Source organism: Protopterus annectens, chromosome 3.part1, assembly GCF_019279795.1.
Source record: "Protopterus annectens isolate FY-2018-M chromosome 3.part1, PAN1.0, whole genome shotgun sequence".
NCBI classification, from domain to species: domain Eukaryota; kingdom Metazoa; phylum Chordata; order Ceratodontiformes; family Protopteridae; genus Protopterus; species Protopterus annectens.
The window spans coordinates 101377138-101392234 of record NC_056732.1 but is presented as its reverse complement, the minus strand read 5'-3'; the positions used below and the strand labels follow the sequence as shown (position 1 = coordinate 101392234).

General features: G+C 39.5%; 1 protein-coding gene across 1 annotated transcript in view; it reads right to left on the bottom strand.

Moving 5' to 3' along the window:
* LOC122798020 (ethanolaminephosphotransferase 1-like) overlaps positions 1 to 15097 on the bottom strand; it is a 1115305-nt gene that overhangs the window by 728063 nt on the left and 372145 nt on the right. The window contains exon 3 of the mRNA XM_044066615.1: positions 1587 to 1695. Within this exon, the coding sequence (XP_043922550.1) occupies positions 1587 to 1695 (109 nt within the window). The remainder of the gene's footprint in view (positions 1 to 1586; positions 1696 to 15097) is intronic.

Sequence of the window (15097 nt, the reverse complement as noted above, 5' to 3'; positions counted from 1 at the left end):
AATCCCAAGTTGGATCACACAGCCTATACCATGGGAATAATGGAAAACTCCATGTAGGAAATGCACACATAGAGGTATAAAAATGCTGTGAACCTCAACCATAAGATAGGAGCTTCAAACACCATGGATAACACCTCAAAGATCTAACCCCTCTTTGGCAAGGGGGTAGCTTACAAAACCTGTGGGCCAACTTATGAGTAGTGTTCACTGGATGTGAAAAATGTTTTACCCTGGACTCCCTCATCTTCTCACACTCTTTGACACTGAGAAGGGATCACTTGAGGGACTCTTCTGCCTGTCTCTTGTGGGAAAACTTCACAGGACATCTGTGGAAAAACTTCACAAGAGGAATGGGTGTGACAGATGTCTCTCTTCTGACTTCCTCCCTTTCTCATGTTGTTCCATTATTAGCTTGGGAACAAGTGGCAGACTCATACCTCTCAACCTATGAATATTACAAATCAGAGCATTGGTCTCTGAAGGTCATAGCAGACGATCAGAAACAAAAGCATTTTCTTATTTTTCACAGTAGGTTTATAGATACTGGAGCCCATAACTACTAACATAACAGTGTAGGCTTAGTTCAGTTATTTAATCATGTATGCACCATTAAACGGTTTTACCTGTATGAAAAAAAATCAGTTTATCAAGGAGAATCGAAGCTGAATCTTGGGACAAAAATAATGGTGCTATCCCTTCCCTTTATAACATTTGAGTCGTGGGGCAAACCCTCTTGGCAGTCATGTTGTGTGCTTTCAATAGCAACCATCATTATATAATTGAGATAGACTTCAATGTTCTCTTTCCTTTTTTAAGCTAAAATGAAATACTGACATTTAAGGCAGGGTTTCCCACTGTAATCTTCACTCAGGCAGTATGGACAATGCTGGGGTGAGTGAATGCTTATCATCTGAAAACTGCAGGAATCCTTAGAAGATTTTATTCTATTTCTCATGCAATGGACATGAGATCCTTTCCATGATGAATGTTAGGAACAAGACCCAAAGTTTATTAGTGTAGGAAAGAACTCAGTGTTGCGCAACTATACATGATCTCCTAGTCCTGTGTATGACATCAAAGAAGACAGTGTTCACCCCCCTAAAGTGCAGAAAGAAGAGAAACTATAGCAAGAGGGGGAACGCAGAATATTAAATCACAATATTTATCCATTGCAAAAGGCTTCTAAAGTCAGATCAAGAGATGCACATACAATATAGTGGGAATTACTCTTTCACTAATAAACTTTGTAGCTTTAGATTTTGAAATCTACTTCTAATAAAAATATGCCTTGTTAATGTAACAGTAATAAAATAAAATCCTATCCGATCTTTCAAGAGATGACTAGTTTCACAAAGCTCACAATAAACACCACCTAAACAGAAACAGCCAAGAAAAATATCCATTGTTATTTTACAAACAGCAGAGAAGCACCAGGCTGGAAATTTATGGATGGGCTCACCAGTACCCTCTTATCATTTATTACAAGCAGAATACAGGTCTGGTCAAATAGTACAAATCATTCAGCATTTTACATCTAACATTTCTTTAGCAGCACCTGTCATATATGATACTGATTCAAAACTTACCTGAAGCGGTGTAATCCCAGTCATAAAATGACAATATAAAGTAATTGATTAAAATCATCAGAAATCCAGTAAATGTCAATGTATTAGGGGCAACCCACAATGGTACAATCTGCAAAAAATAAAAGAAAGCTTTTTAAACTGCAGTAACTGAAATAAATTAAAACAAATGTTGCTTTGTTTAAACTGCATTTTTCTCATTTAGCATGCAATACACACACACACACACACACATATACACACACACACACACACACACACACACACACACACACACACACACACACACACACACACACATATATATTTACAGCAAAAATAATGAAGATAAAGCTTCAAGTTATATGTGAAATGACTAACATTTAACCTGTTAGCTCACAATACATGGAATTTATAAAGGTTATTGCACTGCAAAGTGCAAAAAAGTGTGGAGGACAGCCACCATGTGCAGGATGTGAACGACTCAAGACATGCAGACTAAGTAATTGCGGAAAAAGCAAGACATGCAGTATTTGCAAATAAGTGCATGTAAATAAGGAACACCAGGGGAAAAAGACCCTCATAGAATATGCAAAGGAAGGAGCGCAAAATGGCAAACCAATTCAGTCATATTAACAGATGGTGCTGTGCAGCCACACCTGCCCATTCTTAAAGCCAAGATTTGTAGTGTACAGAATGGGAGGTATGCTAGGAAGTACTGCAGCACTACACCAGCAGCATGTGTTGATAGACAACATTGTAGCCAATGCTTGTGGTACTGCAAGTTGCTACCACCTGTGCTAATGGAGGAGGTACAAAAATCATGTGACTTACAGCCACATGACAGAAGAACAGTGGTGGACCACCTCCAAGTGGACAGGGATACTATAAGGAACCTATAAGGTATGAGTAAAATTGACCATCCTTGCTCCAGGGATCTTCCAGTGCATGTGTGGGACATGTGAATACTGAACCTGATCTTCAACATCATGCTTCAGCATGTAAAAGAACATATCTGGTTCCCCAGGATACTACAGTAGAAAAACAAATCATGCAAGCCTTCTATGAGATAGCTATTTGTCTGAGGTTCTTTGTTTCCATAAATTCCACTCTGGTTGCTATCAAGATCCCTTCTTGCCCATACAGCTAGAGATATATACATAGGAAATATTTTAACCCCCTAATCTGCCTGATTGTCAAAGAGTGCACTCAGTTCACATTTTTGGCAGTTTTAGCAAAGCGACTATTGAAGGGGTCACATGGTTCATAGGAACACACACCTCTCAGACAGACAGGTTTACGCACACAGGTGCTATGCATTGAATGTTACAGGTGATGCCTGATATGCCTTACAATCCTGCTTGATGACTTTGATATGCAATTCTGAAAGCATACATGAAATATCTTACAATATAGCCCACAGTGAAACTTCAAACATAGTGGAGTGGGTATTTGGACTACTGAAAGGGCACTCTCAATATTTAGATACCTCTGAAAGGACACTGCAACACAGCATGGGAACAAAGCAAGATTTCTGTTGTTTGTGTGTGTGTGTGTGTGTGTGTGTGTGTGTGTGTGTGTGTGTGTGTGTGTGTGTGTGTGTCATGCTCCACAACATGGTATTACATAAACAAATGAAGCAGCAGCAAGAACATCATGACAAGGCCTGTCATCCAAGTTACAGCAGCCGTAGGACAGGGTAAAGAGTCAGGGGTGGAATATGGAGCAGCAGAGCCAACACCAATGCAGAGGCAAATGTAATACACTGTAATACTGACAAAGCAATGGCATACATTCTGCAACTAAGGACAACAGTGCATACAACACAGAATAAAATGATGCATGCAGAATCATACCCGGGTAATGCAGGCAGGACATGGAATGGCCACACTGTGCATCAGCCATAACAATACATAAACAAGTATGGGATGGCCTGCAGAAACAGACCAGGTGACAACTGCAATGTGCTTCATAGATGAAGTTAGTCAGGCAGCAAATTCACCATCTCCACAATACTATGTGTAGTGGTCGTCTGCACATGGGTCAATGACTTGCACATCTGGTGACTCATTCCAGCTGTTGCACATATTGTGTGTCTCTACTCTATGTGTGTATGCCCACCACACAGAAGGTGCACTTGCCAGAAGCTGTGTGGACCAGTGAAACAGGTGGAGACTATGTTAGGCTCATAGGTACAGGATGTCTGCAATGTTCTCGTGAGGCCATGTGCTCAGCCACTTCTTCTACAGGGGTCTTTTTACTGGTGGATGTGGATGACCCCCACATCCGGTAGTATTGCAGACAGCATCACTGTCATCGGAACATACCACTTGCATATTGCCATCATCATCTATAACAGGTACTTTGCTTATGTCAGCCCTATATTGTCCTGTTATGCTTGACCCACCACCAGTGGGAGCACCTGAATTAATGAAAACACATGATATTGTTATCAGCTCACATACATATCCTCTTGTGGAATGCATATGGGTATACATAGAAACAGTGCTCTACAATATACTGGAAGACATACCTCATTGTGAAGATTGCACTTGAGGACCAGAGGTGCCTAGAAAAATTGATATGCAGGTGGGTCATGCTCAGCCCCTTTTTAGTAATGCGCTGGTGTGCCAAAATGCTCAGTACTGGACATTACTACCATAGGTTCATAGGTAGGTACTAGACTATTGGCCCTAGGGCCTATATAAGCCTAGCCAAAAATGTACCCTGGCTTTTGCCACCCAAGAAAATTATTTTCCTGTGCCCCTGTCGAGCAGAGCCATAGAAGTGATCCCTAGGGTGAATTTCCTATTTCCCATCCAATCATCAAGATTTTTCTTGAATAGTGCTAATGAGGAGCTCTGTCTGACATAGACAGGTAGCCTGTTCCAGAGTATGGGAAGTCTCTGGGACAGGAATCTATTCCTCCAGCATGTTCTGTTTATTGTGGTGACAATGTTTAGGTCCCTAGAGCATGTAGCTCGGAGGGATTGGGATTTCTTTAAGTGGAGCATGTCCAACAGTTATGGGTTTGACATAGCTTTGTATGGTAGGCAGACATTGCCTCTGAGTAGGCGATATGCGATGGAGTAAAGCTGGAGTTTTTTGAAACGGTCTGCGTAGGGCATCTGTTTGAGGCCAGTAATCCTCTTTGTGAGGTATTTCTGTGGCCTTTCCAGTTCCTGTAGATGTCTTGTGAGGTACATACCAAAAGAGGCGTTGTACTCTATAATAGGTCTAATGAGTGATGAGTAGAGGGGAACAATGACCTCTTTTTTTCTGGATGAGAAACCTTTTGTGATGAGGTGAACCACATAGAAGGATTTCCTGAACACTGTGGTGATGTGATTATCAAAGGAGAGACTACTGTCCACCTGTGTCCCAAGGTCTCATCACATTTTCAGCGTTAAGTAGACTATCAGCTATGTGGTAGTTCATGGGTACAGAGTTTTTACCAAAGGGGATGACAATACACTTTTTGGCATTGAGCTTCACGCCATGGCTTTGACACCAGGCATCTGTCTCAATGAGGCCCTTTTGTAGTATGTCCACATCGTTAGGAGTTTTGATTATGGCTCCTAGTTTGCAGTCATCTGCAAACTTTGTTAGCCAAAGACCTTCTGTGTTAGCCTGTACTTCAGAGAAGTAGATACGAAACAGGAGATGACCCAGGACTGAACCCTGTGGTATTCCACTTGTCACTGGTCTGAAGTCAGATTTGGAGTCTGCTACTTTCACAGTGTGGGTTCTGTCTATGAGCCAGTTGGCAACCCATCTTGTGACATAGAGATTTATACCAAGTTTAGTGAGCTTATCTATAACTCCAGAGTGGGGGATGGTGTCGAAAGCCTTGGCGAGATCTAGATAAGCTGTGTGAACCACCTTACCCTCATCTATGGCTTTGGTGACTGCTTCAAAGAAGTCAATCAGGTTTAGGAGAAATGATCTGCCTTTTACAAATCCGAATTGGGTAGGGTCCAGAGTTTGGAGATTACCAATGTCTTTGTTTATGAGTTCCATGATGATACGTTCCATGGCCTTGCAGACCAGGCTCATCAGGCTAATGGGGCAGTAGTTCCCGGGGTCCGTTGTGGTTCCCCCTTTGTGGAGTGGGATAACCGTCGTGGTGCGCCATTCAGTGGGCACAAAGCCTGAGGTGAGGCTATGATTGAACATGGTACTTAGGCAGGGTGCCAGTTCATTCTGTAGTTTGTGTAGAACGCATCCTGGGATATTGTCAGGTCCCATGGATGCTGTGTTCTTGGCTTTGGAGAGTGTGTTTTTTACCTGTGCAGCCGTGATTACAGGAACTTTGCATTCTTTCGGTATAGAGATGGGCCCTATAGGGGATGAGAGGGGGGTAAAGTTAGCACTGAACCTATCTGCCAGGATGTTGGCAATATCAGTTCGTTCTGTATATTTAGTGCTATTGTGCTGCAACTCAGAGCAGATCTGAGTGTTGCCTTTGAGATTCTTGACATAGCTATAGAATGTTTTGTGGTTGTCTTTAGAGTCAGTGGCAATTTTGTTTTCGTAACTAGCTTTGAAGGATTTTATGAAGGATCTCAGATTCTTACTGAGGTTGACCAGGGAGTTCCTCCAGTCATGGGATTTTACTCTTTTTTGCAACAGTTTCTTTCTTCTGTTGTAGAGTTTGTTTATGGCAAAGGACCACCAGATTGGATTCCTTTTTATGGAGGATAGCATCTTGGTTATATTAGGGATAGCATGATCCATGCACTCATGTAAGTGCTTATAAGGTGCATTTGTGTAGCATTCAGCAGTCGTACCTCTACTGTCCGTCTGCATGGGTGTCATGAAGTTTGCCACTTCTGTCTTAAGAAGTGTGAAGTTGGCTTTGGAAAAGTTTTTTATGGTGGTTTCCCTAATTGGGGGTGGGGGCGGGATGTGGATGTCTAGGGTGATTAGCTTGTGGTCGGATCTGACCAAAGAGGAATTGACCTCTGATGTGGAACACTGGTTGCCCATGTTGGTAATGACCAGGTCTAGGATATTGCTGCCCCTGGTGGGGGTGTGAATAAATTGATCCAAGGAATTGGAATTTATGAATTCCAGAAAAAGTTGAGCAAAAGAGTTCGTATATGAGTAGTTTTCCCAGTTAATGGTGGGGTAGTTAAAATCGCCTATTATTAGGGTGTTGGGTTGTACCCTAATACTTTCCAGTGTATCAAGAAATGAGGAGTGGGAATCCTGGGGCATGGTGGGGGGTCTGTAGCAAGCTGCAGTACAGAGTTAGTTACACTTGGATAATCTCGGATGCGTTGTGCTGTGCAACTAGCCTGGAGGTGTATATATCCTTAATGAATATGGACACGTCTCTACCTTTAGTGCTTCATTCCGGTTAGGTGGCTGAAAGGTGTGGTATGAATTATAGCCTAGTAATGCAGGGTGCTCTCTGGAGCTTTGAACCAGGTCTCTGTCACTGCACAGATGTTGATGTTCTCCATTTTAAGGAGAGCCTCGAGTGAGTGCATTTTGAGGTTTAGACTTCTAGCACTGAGTAGCATTACCCTCAGATTTTGCTTGCTTGTACCTGTCACGGTGGTGAATTTGTCATTTGAACCTTGCCTAAAAAAGGCACTATAGGGGTGGCAAGAGCCTTAGCCAGTATCTGGAATCCCAAGGGCAACAGGTGCAGGCCATCTCTGGCAAAGCATCGTGGTCTGTCGATCATGTCGTCCCATGCAGACAAATACTGGATCCCCTTAGAATGACACCAGAAGCTTAGCCAATTGTTGAAGTCAATCATTTTGTCCTTGTACTGTGGTATCATCCCAGTGCTTCCCTCTCTGGCACGCAGGTGGTTGATGTCAAGCCTGCTTCCACATCCAAGTCAGCCCTAGGTACAGAGGCTGATCCTCTTGGCCTGTAAGTAACATCAAAACTCCTCAACCTCAGTCAGCTATATCTGCATTTGTAGTCCACTTCCTGTGGTAGACCTGTCCTGTTTTGTGCCTTTTCTTTTATACTCAGTATTCCTCTTTCACAGCTGTTATAAGGATCTATTATGCCTTCCAGTAGAGTTCAAATCCTATACCAGTCCCTGTCAAATCTGATCCCAGTGCTTCTTATCCACAGTGTCTTTGCACAGGGGCAAATTCAATGTGTGCACAGAGCCTGTCAAGGTCAGATTATTTTCCAGGCTAGTGAATTTTTCTAGGTGCTGCCTTCTTCTGATGGCCAAGACACTATCTGTACACCTCAGGACAAAACATGTTATTTAGTGACCATAGCCTCCTTCTACTTTTTGCATAGACCTGGTTAAAACTACTATTATTATTAACGCCATGAATGACAAATGGAAAACATGACAAACTAGTAAAACTAATATCACAAAGTATCCAACAGTAAAGGCGAAACACAATGGCAATTAACCTGTTTATTAACTGAATAAAGTGCTTTTCATTGTCGTGAATGCGGCAACTTCATCAGATTCATACAAAAAAATTTGTTACAAGTTTAAATAAGTGAAACGGCAGTCACATGACCACCATCAGCTGACATATTGTGCCTGTCTAAAAAAGTGCTGAGACCAATAACTCTAGTCAATTCATTATATTACATACAAAAATCTAAAAGTCAGCCTAAAACAAAAATCTTTTAACCAGCAAAAACCTCCGGATGTAACAATATAGAGTTGGTAAATAAAAATATAACGATGTACACACACAAACGACTCATTAATACATCCAAAGTAAAACATGAAAATAAACACAAACTACTCTATGTTCGTGTCAGCTAATGAACTATTACTGTAAAATAAAATAAACTAAAATAGACTGACCACATCAGTTTATCCACTCTCTTTAAGTTCTGTGTGTTGGCAAAGTAGATATAATGCTATAAGGATTTTTTTTATCAGTATAGATAAAAGTGTCCGTCCTACGTAGTACTTAACCATATCATATCCATTTCCCACAAGTATAGATGCATATTAAACCCACCACAAAGTACATATGTAAAATGTATATACATATATACAGACATATTAAACAACTAATACTATACAAAAAGAGAACTCATCAAATATACCAAGGGTCCTCTAATAATTCATCTAATCAGGCTCTTAAGTTTTAGAAGACAAGAGATGTTGCAGGAATCATTTATCAAATTAAACGGACCACCCCTGGGGTCCATATAAACTTGGTCAATAGCTTTAATTAAAAAAAACTATGGTTGTGGTAAACAGCAAGGTGTCTAACTAAGGGGCTCTCCTCTTTTTTTCTTTCTAAGGCATAAGTATGCTCATAGACCCTATCTCTTAGCCTACATTTGGTCTTCCCGATGTAAAAAGCTGGGCATAATTGGCACCTAGCTACATATATGACCTGTTTGGAGTTACAATGGAATTTACTACTCAACTTATATCTTTTACCATTTATATAGAAGCTTTCCCCTATCTCCATGAATCTACACATCCTGCAACACCCACATGTAGTCATCCCAACCTGTTTCAAAAAGGAAAATGTAGTTTTTCTTTCGAGCAAACTTTTGAGGTTAGCACCTTTCTTTAAAACTAGTTTAGGTAACTGACCAAATTTGTTGATCAAAGACCTGTCGAGGGAAATAAATTCCTAATTTTTATAAAGAATGAGTCTGACCATATTACTATCATTACTGAAGGAAGTGATAAAACTCATTCTAAAATCATTACTGGTCCCATCTACTTGAGTGTGTTCCAACAGTGAGTGCTCACAACTAGCTTCAACCAAGTCAACTCCATTACTGCACATATCAACTATTATTCTTTTATTAAGTAGTGGCTTTATCTGACCTGTATGTCTCTTGTGGGTTACCTCCACAATTAAAGACCAAACTAAATTGGTAGGCTAACCTCTCTGTTGGAACATGTTACTCAACTGAGAACATTCATCACTAAAGTCAGAATCCAACGAAACCATCCTAGCTGCTCTGATAAATTGTCCCTTAACTATGGACCGCTTTTGATGGAAGGGATGACAACTTGAAAAGTGAAGAAACTAATTAGAATACGTCTCTTTTCTGAATATTTTAGACACATATCTTTCATTGATGGTATCCTTAAATAGTTTACAATCCAAGTAGTCTATACAGCCTGTGCTAAAGTTGGATGTGAATCTAAAAAATTCTGTAGTAGAGTTTAAATAAGAAACAAATGATTGAGCTTGCTGTTCATTACCTTTGAAAATGACAAATATGTCATCCAAAAACCTTGTGTAGGGTTCACCCTGTGTTCAATATTCTTGAAAATGAATTCATTTTCCCAGAATGCCATCACAAGGTTTGCAAAGCTGGCTTCACAGGGTGAACCCATGGCTACCCCACATTTTTGTAAATAAAACTCATTGTTGAACAGAAAAAAATTGTTGGTTAAGATGATATCCAACAAAATTTCCACAGTATAAATCTCATGTATTGGAGCATTTTTAGATTTCAACATGAGGCTGACCCACTCAATACCCTCCATATGTGGGATTGATGTATAAAGATCCTTCACATCTATAGTTAAAAAGTTGTGGTCTCGGTCAAACCCCAAGTTGTTAATTTTTTCCAAAAACGACCAAGAGTCTTTGCAAACCTGCGGTTTTGACAAGATGTATTTTTTTTTAAATCGTGTCAACTACTTTAGCACAGGGGTATGTGATGGAACCTCTTCCATCAATAAGGGGTCTCATGGGTGGGTCCATTGGATCTTTATGGACCTTAGGAATACCGAATAACACTGGAGTCCTAGGCCAGGGAAGTGATATATAGTTAAAGGTGTCAATATCTATCATTGATTAAATAAATAAATCATTAAAATAGCCCTTTATATGGCTATATGCTATATTCACTTCATTCAGTGAAGCTTTTGAATATGCTTCACTGAGTAACAAAGAGTGAATTCTTTTGTTATAGTCAACTTGGTCGAAAATAGCTACCCCCCCCCTCCCTTATCAGGTTTCACTACTCTAACAGGGGATGATCTTAACAAATGCAACATTTCTTTTTCATATGGGTTAATATTGGACTTCATATCAAGCCCACCCATTTTAAATTCTGTTAAAAAATGTCGAAAATCAAGCTCACACACCTGTTAGAAAGTTCTTAAAGTTTGGTGTACGGGCGGATTAAAAGTGCTTGGAACTCTCAATCCCTGGTTGGGATTAACAGTGTTACCAAAAAGAGCCATTAAGTTCAACTTTCTCACAAAAAGCTTAAGGTCAAAAATGAGATGCACTAAATTTGAGGGTCTACTTGGAACAAAGGTGTTACCCTTTGCTAATAAATCAATAAGTACAGCGTCAATTCTCATGGATGAATAATTAAAGATTTTGAAGTCCCCAGTTGAATTCAAAAGTATGTCTACCCTTGAGACATCATCTTCACCTATCTCCTGAATCTGTTGTTTCGTTTGGTCTTTGGTTCTTTTGATTGCGATTGAAGTTCTTTTTCAGAATCGCGCCTGTATTCTTGGCCTCTTGAAAATTTTGATTTCCTCTATTTCTACCATTTCCATTATATGATTCAGAAGATGTATTGATATTATAATTTTGATTACGAATCCGTTCACTACGTCTCACAGGGCAATCACTCAAAGCTACATCCACAGGATCTAAACTATCCAAGTTGTTGATATCAGTGCCCTCATTAGTCTGATGTGAGGGCAATGTGTTGACATAAAGGGCAGTTGCTACCTGTGCACTAGATGGCTTGGGGTAAGCGTTACCAGTATCATATGCGTTTCTGTCCCTGTTCATCTTTTTGACCTTATTTTGTTTAAGTCTCTCTAACAATTGGTCTATACTGAAGAAGCATCTTTCATAGTTGTATTTATATCTCAGAAAGTCAATGTCCGAAGTAATCTCCATGTTCAGAACAGAAACCTCTTTAGTCAAAGTCTCAATGTGTATTTTGTAGTGTTTGATCATAAGATTCATTAGATCAAATCCTTGTTGGTCAAATAAAGTAATTAACTCCACATGGAATGGTGAGTCCGCTACTAGCCCAGTGGGGTATTGATGGAATCGTAACCCCTTCGGTATTATATGTTGGTCCAAACATGTATTGAAGTACATAACGTCAAGCTGAAGTTTCTTTAATTTCAGCAGTTTAACATCAAACAGTTTCAATTTGTCACTGAGTGACTGCAAACTGACCTGTTGGTTAGAAGAAGAACTAGCCGGTCGCTCCTGGTTAGGGCCGTTCCCAAACGCCAAGTTGGAAGTATATGTAATCCAATCATTAAAGGCTGGAGCACCAATAAGCCCTGTTCTCTGGTGGAATCCAGTCCTTTGTTCTTCTGGGTACCGGTGTTCAATAGTTAAAGGTGGTTCAGGCATTCTTTGAGCTGCTGGAATTGGATCGCCAACAGATTCTTGAGTACCAACCGTGTTATGAAGGTTGTAACTGTAGAGGTAGTGGATAAGCAAGGTCCAGTTGTGCTTTGCCCAGCTCTTATTGTAGGGCTCTCATTAACCTGCATGCCACTGGCACCATACAAGTGTCTATTCTGACCAGAACATTGTTGGGATAAAGAAACATCCACTTTATCCAACCTAGAGGAAAACACAAGGTTTTTGGATGACATATTTGTCATTTTCAAAGGTAATGAACAGCAAGCTCAATCATTTGTTTCTTATTTAAACTCTACTACAGAATTTTTTAGATTCACGTCCAACTTTAGCACAGGCTGTATAGACTACTTGGATTGTAAACTATTTAAGGATACCATCAATGAAAGATATGTGTCTAAAATATTCAGAAAAGAGACATATTCTAATTCGTTTCTTCACTTTTCAAGTTGTCATCCCTTCCATCAAAAGCGGTCCATAGTTAAGGGACAACTTATCAGAGCAGCTAGGATGGTTTCGTTGGATTCTGACTTTAGTGATGAATGTTCTCAATTGAGTAGCATGTTCTAACAGAGAGGTTACCCTACCAATTTAGTTCAGTCTTTAATTGTGGAGGTAACCTACAAGAGACATACAGGTCAGATAAAGGCACTACTTAATAAAAGAATAATAGTTGATACATGCAGTAATGGAGTTGACTTGGTTGAAGCTAGTTGTGAGCACTCACTGTTGGAACACACTCAAGTAGATGGAACCAGTAATGATTTTAGAATGAGTTTTATCACTTCCTTCAGTAATGATAGTAATATGGTTAGACTCATTCTTTATAAAAATTGGGAATTTATTTCCCTCGACAGGTCTTTGATCAACAAATTTGGTCAGTTACCTAAACTAGTTTTCAAGAAAGGTGCTAACCTCAAAAGTTTGCTCGAAAGGAAAACTACATTTTCCTTTTTGAAACAGGTTGGGATGACTACATGTGGGTGTTGCAGGATGTGTAGATTCATGGAGATAGGGAAAGCTTCTATATAAATGGTAAAAGATATACGTTGAGGAGTAAATTCCATTGTAACTCCAAACAGGTCGTATATGTAGCTAGGTGCCAATTATGCCCAGCTTTTTACGTCGGGAAGACCGAAAGTAGGCTAAGAGATAGGGTCTACAAACATACTTATGCCATAGAAAGAAAAAAAGAAGAGAGCCCCTTAGTCAGACACCTTGCTGTTTACCACAACCATAGTTTTTTTATTTAAAGTTACTGACCAAGTGTATAAGGTCCCCAGGGGTGGTCCGTTTAATTTGATGCTTGAAGAATGTGAGTTAGCATGGCAGGTTAGACTAAATGCCTTTTCAAGCCCTGGATTAAATGATTCCTGCAACATCTCTTGTCTTCTAAAACTTAAGAGCCTGATTAGATGAATTATTAGAGGACCCTTGGTATATTCGATGAGTTCTCTTTTTGTATAGTATTAGTTGTTTAGTATGTCTGTATATATGTATATACTTTTTACATATGTACTTTGTGGTGGGTTTAATATGCATCTATACTTGTGGGAAATGGATATGATATGGTTAAGTACTATGTAGGATGGACACTTTTATCTATACTGATAAAAAAATCCTTATAGCATTATATCTACTTTGCCAACACACAGAACTTGAAGACAGTGGATAAACTGATGTGGTCAATCTATTGTAGTTTATTTTATTTTACAGTAATAGTTCATTAGTTGATACGAACATAGAGTAGTTTGTGTTTATTTTCATGTTTTACCTTGGATGTATTAATGAGTTGTTTCTGTGTGTACATCGTTATATTTTTATTTACCAACTCTATATTGTTACATCCGGAGGTTTTCGCTGGTTAAAAGATTTTTGTTTTAGGCTGACTTTTAGATTTTTGTATGTAATATAATGAATTGACTAGAGTTATTGGTCTCAGTACTTTTTTAGACATGCACAATATGTCAGTGATGGTGGTCATGTGACTGCCGTTTCACTTATTTAAACTTGTAACAAATTTATTTGTATGAATCTGATGAAGTTGCCGCATTCACGACAACGAAAAGCGCTTTATTCAGTTAATAAACAGGTTAATTGCCATCATGTTTCGCCTTTACTGTTGGTTACTTTGTGATATTACTATTATTATTATACACAGCTCACCCCCCCACCATACCTCTCAACCTCTTAGTATAAAAAAATCATGGGTTGCTTTAACATACATTTTCTGAAGGATATGAAGTCTGAAATTCAAATGTTTGTCAATATTTAGTGACTTTAACCCTCAGGTCATCTCAGTGATTTGCCAGAAAAAAACAGGTTTTATGAGGAACAGACCAAAAATATGAGCCAAAAATCTGGACAGTTGAGATGTGGTACTGTCCCCATGCCTCTACATATTGCCCTAGAACTGCTCCCCCAATACAGAATGCAATCCCTACAGTAACCTATGTTCAGGGCTTGCTTCCCCTGCCACAGACTGACACAAATTGGTCATGCAAGTGTAACAGTGTCTTAGTTCCACATATAAGCCATGATAATCACCTCAGGGTTTGTAGCTGTGGATGGTGTATCGGGCAGGACTCCTTCCATAAGTATGTAATTCTCCTCATCCGCAGACCTTTTACTCAAATTCCTCTACATCTTAGTCATACAGTTATTAGTGGTATACACAAGACAGCAGTGGCACTCCTCTAGAGTGCTAATTGCAGTTAGTGAAGAGGTTATGCAGATGAAGCCAAACAGTGCCAATGTCTGCAAATCACAGCAAGTGTGCAATACACTATCCATATACAACTGCACAAACTGCTTCTATACAATTTAGCACAAGATGGAAGACCTCTACGCTCATGTATATGGCATGTGTATTCATGTAGGACCGTGGACAACAGCATAAGATCTAAAATGAAACTCAGGGGAAGACCAGATGTGATTTAATAAGAAGATGAATAATTTGTCTCAGACACAGTCTTCTGAATAGATACTAGAAAGTAGAAGGCAAGGCATCACAAAATAGTTCCAGTCACTCAAATGAAGAAGAATGCTATAGAATGCCATGTAACATGCCAAAGAAAAATCAAAGAGGATAAAAACTGAATAATACAGTTTATTCACTGTCATTAAGAGGTCATTAAAGAACCATGGAAGGGTCATCTCAGTGTTAAGTCTAGCATGGACACTAGATTAAAATGGAGCATT